The 10,061-nt window shown below is 32.8% G+C and overlaps 1 protein-coding gene across 5 annotated transcripts in view; it reads left to right on the top strand.

The window, feature by feature from the left end:
• LOC118746026 (protein Malvolio) overlaps positions 1-10,061 on the top strand; it is a 48,407-nt gene that overhangs the window by 16,398 nt on the left and 21,948 nt on the right. For 3 of the 5 annotated variants that reach the window (XM_036479765.1, XM_036479779.1, XM_036479772.1), the window contains exons 7-12: positions 988-1,143; positions 1,201-1,359; positions 1,452-1,897; positions 2,732-2,847; positions 2,923-3,014; positions 5,420-5,490. In XM_036479765.1, coding sequence (XP_036335658.1) covers positions 988-1,143; positions 1,201-1,359; positions 1,452-1,897; positions 2,732-2,847; positions 2,923-3,014; positions 5,420-5,490 — 1,040 coding nt within the window. Of the gene's footprint in view, positions 1-987; positions 1,144-1,200; positions 1,360-1,451; positions 1,898-2,731; positions 2,848-2,922; positions 3,015-5,419; positions 5,491-5,857; positions 6,948-10,061 lie in introns of those variants that run through there. The other 2 variants (XM_036479758.1, XM_036479750.1) reach the window with 1 other exon arrangement.

The raw sequence follows: 10,061 nt of genomic DNA, 5'->3' as shown, positions 1-10,061 counted from the left end.
TTTTTTTTTGCAAAAATGAGAGAAACCATTTGCTAATCTATAAAAAGTCGGTGACAGGTTATAAGATCAACGGAAATAAGGTCAATTGACTTTATTTCCCACCCTGGTGCCAAATAAAGTCAATTGACATTATTAGCTTTTCATAAGCGAAATAAAATCCATTGACATTATTGCTCCTTCAAACATTAAATTTGCTTAGCTTCGCGGCGGCCCGCGTCTGCGCGCCACACAGCGCGCGCCAGGCTCTCGCCCCGCGTACCCCGTGCGACCGGCGTTTTATAAAGAAGAACATAGTCTAGACTCTCTAGGCTATCGCTGAAACCATCGTATTTCGATTTTCGTAAAATTGTGGAAAATGCGATCATTGAATCTGAATTGCTACGAACGTATGCGCTCAAAGTGTATGCTTCATAGATTTTACGAAAATTAGGACTGCGACGGATTCAGTGATAGCCCTGAGTACCAAAATTTAAGAAAATGAAAAGGCGGTTAAAAAAGTTTAGACAGTCAACACATGAAAACTGAAATCTAGGTCGCCATTCAAAACAAAGTACTCTTTCAACTTAGATTCTTCTACTTAGTTTTAATGTATTGACTGTTAAAACTCTATGATTCGCCATTTTGGTTTGGACGCCATTTTGGATTAGGAATAGGGTTTTCTAAAATAGACTATGCTCTTCTTGTCAAGATTTTTCATTTGCTACCCATATTTATTATTTCAATAAAAATATTAAAATAAATTAAATTTAATTATTTATGTTTCATTTTATATTGACTTATTTTCAATCTTTGTTGCTTCGCTTTTTATTTTATTTTGCCTTAGTTTATTATATATTATTCTGTTTTATTTTCGTACTTTTTTGTTTTACTTTATTTAATCATTTATGGTTTTTTCTCTGTTCATATCTTGTTTTACTCTATTTATTAAAATTAAATACTACCTTATTTGAATAAGAAATCCATTATTTTCTATTGAAATTCTTTTAGTACATCGTCTCAGCGCCCAGTCAATCTGAAGTGATGATAGGTATGTTTGTGCCATGGTGTAAGGATTGCAATGCCAATGTCCTACTGCAGGCGGTAGGCATTGTCGGTGCTGTGATAATGCCCCACAATCTATACCTGCATTCCGCCTTAGTCAAAGTAAGTTCTACTTACCTTAAAATTTTCTACGTATGTAAATTCATAATCTCTTTACAGTCACGTGATATCGATCGCCGTCAACCGAAAAGAGTGAGCGAGGCGAATTTCTACTTCTTCATTGAGGCGTCAGTGGCGCTGTTTGTATCCTTTATTATAAATCTTTTCGTTGTGGCGGTCTTTGCGCATGGCATGTATGGTAAAACCAATCAGGACGTGGTATGTAATTAAGCAACTTGTTTTGTTTTAATGCTTTCTCAACAATAATATTTATCTTCAAATTCACACTTTGGCGTTTTCCTCATATTTAGCTTGATGTCTGCGTTAATCAAAGCATGTACGAGGATGCGAAAGCTTCGTTTGCGGATAATAATAATAACACAGATCTCATTGATGCTGATATCTACAAAGGTGGCCTATTCTTGGGTTGCACTTTCGGCGCAGTGGCAATGTATATTTGGGGTGTTGGCATTTTGGCGGCAGGACAGAGTTCCACCATGACTGGCACATATGCGGGTCAATTTTCAATGGAAGGGTTCTTGAATCTGCAATGGCCACGTTGGCGACGTGTACTTTTTACGCGGCTAATTGCAATTATACCCACTTTCTGTTTGGCATTCTTCACTCGCATGGAGGACTTGACACATCTCAATGATATACTGAACGCTGTGATGTCGTTGCAATTGCCTTTTGCTGCTATACCAACGATAGCATTCACCTCATGTGCGGCCATAATGGGTGAATTTGTGAATGGAATGTAAGTAAGGCAATGGTAGTGTGAAATATTTCAAAGTATGAAAACATTGTTTGGTTAAGACAGGATCACAAAAAAATCGATGTTAGGTGGTTTTTACTACACTAGGTGCTTTATGGTTGGAACATGAACCTAAAGTCCGTTTTGTTCCATCAGGACAGGATTGTGTCTAACCTCAAAAAACTTTACTTAAATCGTAGTATTAAGAGGTTTTTTGGGTCGCTTCTAACGAATATGAAGTCGTAGAATTTTTAAGTGGAGAAATGGCGGGTCCAGTATGGTTTAAATTTTTTAAACTGTTGGTTTTCGATTTCAAAAATCTGGCTTTAGATCCGTAATCAGAAATCTTAAATTGTATATAGGTACCAAATTTGGATCCGCCATTTTGAATTTTAAAATCTGATTTCATATTCGTATTCAGCGACCCCAAAAACTTCAATTTACCGATTTTTATACAATGCAAATATGTAATTTCTTAAAATTCTGTCGCAAAATTGGATGCGCCATTATGGATTTGAAAATTTGTGATAAACAACTTCAAAATCCCTTAATACCAAGATTAAAGTGAATCCGTCAATATTTTTTTATAATTTGGCATGTCACATAAAGTACGTCTAGCTTTTAAGATTAAAAGAAGTTTCTGAAATGATGGAGCAAAACGGACTTCAGATTCGTGTTCAGCGAATGCGGAAATATCTATAAAGTCTGTTCAAAAGAAGCTTTCATCGGATGTTTTTGTGGTTTTGTGAAATTTTAGTTTTGAGGCAATTTGAGACTAAACGCGATTTAGAAAAGTTTTGCAAACAACTAATATGTTTTCTTTTCTTTACAAAAAAGCACCAACAAGGTCATCTCTATACTTTTAACAATAGTCGTGATAACGGTAAACATCTACTTTGTTGTTGTACAAGTACAAACGGCGTCCTTGGAAGGTGGCTTTGTAGCATTAGTTTGTGAGTATTGATTTTATTTATTTTTATTTTAAATTAAAAATTGTTTTTCAAATTATGATCAAAAATCTTTTGCAGGTATAGTTGCCATTTTATATTTGCTTTTTAACCTTTACCTTGTGATACACATGATTGCGTGCATGGGCAATCGAAGGTTCGTGGATAATCGGGTAAGTGAAACAACTTAAGGAGACTATAAGCCTGGAGCTACTCCGCGTATCAGAAACTGTGTATATGTACCACATAATGTTCTGATATATCCAACCTTGACGAGCTTTACAACATACTCGAATGAATCAAACTGTATTTCCTTAAAAATGAATTTCAACTTATCGTTGAAACAGACTTTAAACTTTTCTTGATGGGCTTTAAATATTGACAGTTTTATCTCGTGAAGTTATAAATTTACATACGTATTTAGTCACGAACTGCAATACAGCATAGTTGACTAAAGCCTCAGCGCAAGTGATAAGATTTTTTAGAACTTTGGGCATTGTTTCCAACCGATATACATACGTATAAATATATTTTTTTATAACTTTGCCACTTTAGTTATCATTACAGTTGCTGCTTCATTGCTTTTGTTCTTGCGGCCATTGAATCATACCAAAATAAGAAGATAATATATTATATATCGCATATCCCCTTGTCAATCTCAATTCCTTCAGGCAGTTGATGTTTTTAGTACCAGTAAATTATCAATTGAGTGTGATTTTATTTATCAGTGTACAATCTACAAATGTATCCACATACATATGTACATATATATTTGAGACTGTTGGCCAACAAAAAACTTGCTAGTCTACTATGTCTTAAGTAGTCATTCATAACAATTTACTAGCATTTTTGTGAGGCTATATTTTGTGTCCGCGCGTCTGTCATACATCTTTTGCTGGCGGGTGCGGTGATGACTGGTAACTGTCAAGTGGCCACATTAAGTTGAATTCGACTGGTAAGTCGCACTTGTCTCCCACCTAGAAACAGGGGACCACCTCAGGTGTTCAGAAATTTCGTAAGGTGATCGATTTGGTGATTATGTAAGAAGAAGAAATTAACGGTATTAATTAATTTCTATATATAAGAATTGAGTCGCTTATATTTTTACACCCGAGCGCACTTGTGCACAAGGGTATATTAACGGTTGTTTGTAACAGCCAAAACGAATCGAGATAGATATAGACAAATGTATACATATATGCTCAGAATGAATAGAGAAATCGATTAAGCCATGTCTGTCTGTCCGTCCGTCTGTCCGTCTGTCCGTCCGTCCGTGTACACGATAACTCGAGCAAAGATTGAGATATCTCAACGAAATTTGGTATGTAGGTTTCTGTTAATCCAAGGTAGGTTGGTATTGAAAATGGGCGAAATCGGACAGTAACCACGCCAACTTCCCATATAACGGTAATTTCCAGAAATACGAAAACTGCGATATTTTAGTAACTACTGAAGATAATTCACTCAAACTTGATATTTACAAAACCTTTTTGACGAAAAATAAGAATATTATACATTTTTGGAAAATGGGCGTAGCCACGCCCACTTATGGTTACATGCAAGAATGATAGAATACAAGATTGCGCCGATCAGAGAGGATTTTTGAGAATAACTTTTGTGTGACGTCACACTGGTGCAATTGCGAGAGAGAAATGCCAAAATGTGAGCAAGAATGGAAGAAGAAGAAAAAATGTTGCAAGGAAAACGTAAACAAGTTGCACCAGTGTGACGTCATGCAAACAACGATTCTGTCAAATTCGTTAAGAGAGGAATAGCGGTCCGAGATCGGCGCAACCTTTGTATTCTCTCAATCGTGGGTTACATGTGTATATCTTAGGAACCGCTGCACCAATTTCTTCCAAACTTGGCACAGTTGTTGGCATACCAAATCGCCGAAAATGTTTAAATTTGGACGATAACCACGCCCACATCCCATATAACGGTAATTTAGAGAAATACAAAATCTTCGATAAATCAGTAAATATTAAAGCTAATTTATTCAAAATTGATGCTTGAAACAATTCTTTACCAAGAAATACGTTTATGGTAAAATTTTGGAAAAGGGCGGGGCACCGCCCACTTATGATCACATATATGTATATCGGTAACCGTTCTACCAATTTGTACCAAACTCGGTGTGGTTATTGTGCTTGCCACATAAAAGCAAAGCGTTGAAAATTATTGAAATCGGATTAAAATTACGGCCGCTTTTCATATAACGGTAAATTTCAGAAATGCTTGAAACTTCAATATTTCGAAAGTGAAGGACGCTAATTTACTCAAAATTGATACACCCCGGCTTACCATCTGCGGTAGGTTTCGTAAAGGTGAAAAAACATATATTTAATATTTGCGCCGGGTATTTAATGTTCGGCTCCGCCCGAACTTAGACTTTCTTACTTGTTTTTGTTAAAAAGATTATATTAAAGTCCTTCCTTTTTGAAGAATCTCTTTTAAATTAATATTTATTTCTCGCTATAAGCTGTCAAGGTTGTATGCCAGATGTAATTTAAACCATAAGTCATTGATATTAACATATTTAATCTCTTTTTTATTCTTACTGCGCTTGCACACATAGTGGGTCCAGAGATTTGTGCTACCCAGCCAGAACAGCTTTACGATAAAGAACGTCAACTCAACCTATGCAAGGTAAGTCGGGGTGTTTACTTTCAATTGGCATAAAAAAACATATATACATTTAGAAATACATATACATATATATAAGGATATTTTCAACTATTACGAGAGATCGTTAAATAGCTAATTTTAAATGAAAAACGCACCCTTTCAAACTGCACATTTCTAGTTATACAACTAACGCGCACGAAACGCACCACTACTTCCGCTTTTACTAAAACTCTAAATAAATAATTTGCTTCTAATTCTGCTGAACATCTTTATTTCTAATCTTCTAAATTTAATTTTGAACTATACTCAGTTTCGCGTAATCTATGCATGAAATTATTTATACACCTGTATCTAACAACAAAAACAAATTGTTTTCTAATTTTAACAGTGCCATTTCAATAGCAGTAGCTGCTAGCAAGGCAAAAAATCAGCCATTGCCTAAGACAATATCGGAAAAGGTGTCCAATTAACACAAGTTACTTACTACATATGTATATGCATATGTACAAATATGTATGAAAGCTTGTATATAATACAAACTGTTTACGTACATTTACTCACTTATTGCTTTGATTAGTCTGCTGCATTAATCTAAGGAATATACATATGTATAATTTGATAAGCGTAGAATGCGTGTATTTACTGGCTTGCCTGCTTAAAATAAAATCCATCATATGAAATATACAGTATTTTTTTTAAAAGTATTATTTATCACAATCCATAAGTAAAAGTACTTTGATATTTTGTAGATAGATACTCAATTAACAACACTGTAATTAATTATTTAATGTTTACACACTCTTTATTTAATAACCAAATACAGTTTTGATGAGCATTTAATTAAAAAAAAAAAATTGTTTATATTTAAACTTAATATATTATCCTGGTTAAGTTGCCCGCTTTTGTTTGTCGTGCATCAGTTTAGCGCATTCATTCATCTGTTGCTTGGTTGATATTAAATGCTTCTGTAAATATCAGTGTGTGTATTGTCATTGCAAGCTTTGTCATGTAATCCATATTTAGTAAGTAAGTAGTTAAAGTCTTAAGTGAATTCATACTTATAGATTGTATGAAGTGCTTTTGTATATACTTACATAAGTATGTTAGTTGATATGAAATAAAATAAGTGTTGGTACTCTCACAAGCTAACTCATCCTTTCTGTAGAAATATTGTGGGCTGATACATATATACGTATACAATTAATTTGAAAATGACAAACATTTTTGTATTGTGAACAATTGATACACACGGAGCAAATTTGATAATTTCCATGAGTACCTTTTCATACATATAAGTACATTAGGCTGCATCACCAAAAAAAGATGCGGGCTTTCCGCCGGAATTACAAAATTTATTATTTATTTGCAAAGAAATAAAAGGCGTGAGAAAATGCTTTTCGAATAATATCTCACAAGTCTAGATCGGAATAGTTTTGGTTGAGTTATTCAAGTTTTTCTTAAACTTATCTCTAAAAAAAGATCAAAAACACCATCAAAAATCTAATTTTTAAGCTTCCGTTGAAAATTGTTTTTAATGTTTTTACGGAAAAACAGTACCGATTATTTTTTGTATGAGGAGTGATGTAGTCTAATATACATACATACATAACTGACTGTTGCAGATTTACGAAAAAAGTTATAATTAGTGTAAACATCAGGGACTGTAGCGGTTTTGATCTTTACAACAAAAGTAAAAATTTTAACCATTAAAACTTAGGTTTCTCTTTTTCCAATCAAATTTAACTGTGATTTTATTATTTTTATTTTTCGGCATTTTTTTTATTATATTAAGAAAATAGACCAAACCATAATCGGTGTTTTAAGATTTAATCTTTTTAAGATGAAAAAAGATTTAAAAAGGTTATAAAACCGTAGTCATAATGGAGATGTCTAAAAACTAACAAAAAAAATCAAAATAACGATTATTTTTGATCGGAGAAAATAAAAATTATAAAATAACGGTTGAATTTGACTGAAAAAACAAAAATTCAAATTTAACGATTACTATTCGTCGAAACTTGGTAGCGATTTTGCAATGATCTAAAAATTAAAATCTTGATATTTAACTACGGTTTTCGATCCAATGTTTATATGCGACATATCGTTCCCTTTGCTTTTTTTTTGTGTCAAAATCTAGTTTTCTAGGACAGTCGGTAGATTACTCATTAAAATTTCACTAGAACTTAAAATAACTTCTACAGAATAAAATTCTTTAATAAAATAAGACGTTTAAAATGAATTCTGAGCTAAAGAATCTAGATTTTCTATTTTTTATATAGTTTTTTTTAACCACGCCGTTTAAAACTACAAAAATTCTAGACAGGACCTCTCTATGTTGAGGTAACGATATGTGCATTGGATAATAAGCATCTATAAATTGTTATGTATTTGATGATTACATAAATATCTGTTGTGTCAGGCATACAAAAAAATAGATTTATTTAAATGAAATTATAACAAAAAAAAATTGTTCTTGGCTACGATTACTCGTTTCCAAGGTAAAACGCAGCAAGAATTTTAGAACGAGAAAATAAAACTTGAGATGTCCCAGCGTTAAAATCGGTTTATATTGAAACTAAATTTAAGCCGAGACGTCGGAAATTGGTTCCACGATACATCAAACCGGGAATAAGAAGAACTTTCTCAAATGTTGAAATTTAACAACGAAAAAGTAAATCACTGACTGACTGAATTTCAACCTCTACCAATTTGAATTCAAAGCGAATTAGACTGAAATTCACTCCGGAGTGAATGTCAGAACCTGCCTGTATATCTCTTTTTTAGAAAAAAAAAGGTAGTGAAGCTATCATTTTTATCCCTAACACCAAAGATGTGTACATTAGGCCGTAACACCCTGTAAAAATTGCTAAATCGGTTTTTTTGTTCAACTTTTTTAGCTTGATGCCCGCTTTCCGATTTTGCTGTCTTTACAGGGTGTCGGAAAAAAGAATGTTTACTCTCCTGAAATAAATTCATAGTGAGTGTTCTAACTGGCCGTCTTCACAGGATAAACTTTATTGCTGTCCAGTTGTCATTTTGGTCGCTAGATATAAGTTATATCAGTGGCAATATTTGTGTGAGCTTTTTATATCTTGATATAAGCGTTTGTGAAATAGCTTCGAAGTCGTATTTTTTCCGGAAACCAAGGAACAAATTGAATGTTTTTTTTTGTGATATGGTATAATGTAGGGACATATGTATGCTTTTGTCTGTTTTTCAAACAAATATACATATTATATAGTTAAGCTTATAAATAAGTACCTAAATATATTATGTTTACGTAGATAAATATGAATTTCTTGTGAACCTGCTACATACACACATACACACATATGCACATTAAGATACCTCACTCAAAAATTTGCACTTAAGGAACAAATAACTTTTCAAAATAAGTATACGCGTTTGTAAGGTAACTTTTGGCAATTTTATTTCAACTTTATATTTTATTTTATAAAAACTTGGATAACTCCCAGTAGAGAGTTTTTAAGTTTTTTAATCGAGTTTAAATTTTTTAATATACAGCTTAATAACTTTGCACGAGACATTGCTTTAACGCCTCGCTCCTAATTAAAAACACAATTATTTAGGAAGAGCGTAATTAGTATTTTAATAATTTTTTTTCTTTTCGATTTTGCAAAACTAAAATTATTAAAATATTTGAAAAATATTTTTTTTCGTTTTTAGATTTTTTTTCTCAGGTAAAAAATTTCATAAAAATCAGATTATTCTTATGATCGAACTTAAAACATCCTATATGCATGTCAATAGCAGCGCGCTAACTATTCTGCTATCAAAGAGATTTGCTGAAGTGCCCGATATCCATTTTTAGCAATCCAATCTAAAGCTCCTTTAATGAAAGCACTTGTTAGGTGGCTATTAAAAAGTGCGAAGCTTTTACTTTTTGTGATATGTATGCATGTGTATACACATGTAGGTATATATGTATGTATGCATATCGAAGACTACACGCTAATCACATTAATTATAGACTTGGTTGGAATGATAGCAATGCTCATATGATATAAGAAATTGGTCGAGATTATTGACTTGGCACTGATAGCACAGTCATTAGCGTCTATGTCCATCGTTCAGTATCATAGGCCGTGATTTCGATAACGAGTTCAAAGCCCAGTACATTTTTGTTTTTGTTTTTTTTTATTTTACCTTTTTTTTTATTTCACAACTTTTTTTTTATGTACATACTGGAATCTAATTAATATCCGACCCAACTCAATGGCATTAAATCCAAGTTATTTTTATTGATGTAAATATGTTACTGCAAATGAATGCAATCAAGTCACATACGCTATTAAAATCTGTAATTACTCTCGATCATCTCCATTTAAGCGGCTTTTCTTTTGAAGAGGGATACAAGTTTTATGACAAAATGTTTGATGTAATCTATTAGCGCTGAGTTCTACTCTTTAGGTGTTAATAATCTGGTGATTAAAGTTAATTCATTAATTATCGCCATAAGTTAACGGCGCGTAACCATAAATTAACATTAGCAGTTCAACTAAATATGTCACTTATGCAGTTTTTAAAAGAGGTTAAATGAGTTGAGAAATAAATATATATATATTATGAGT

This window comes from Rhagoletis pomonella, unplaced genomic scaffold, assembly GCF_013731165.1.
Source record: "Rhagoletis pomonella isolate Grant_MI unplaced genomic scaffold, Rhpom_1.0 Rhpom_scaffold_00001, whole genome shotgun sequence".
In the NCBI taxonomy this organism is placed as follows: Eukaryota; Metazoa; Arthropoda; class Insecta; order Diptera; family Tephritidae; genus Rhagoletis; species Rhagoletis pomonella.
The sequence above is the reverse complement of the archived record's forward strand: the minus strand, read 5'-3'. Positions and strand labels throughout refer to the sequence as shown.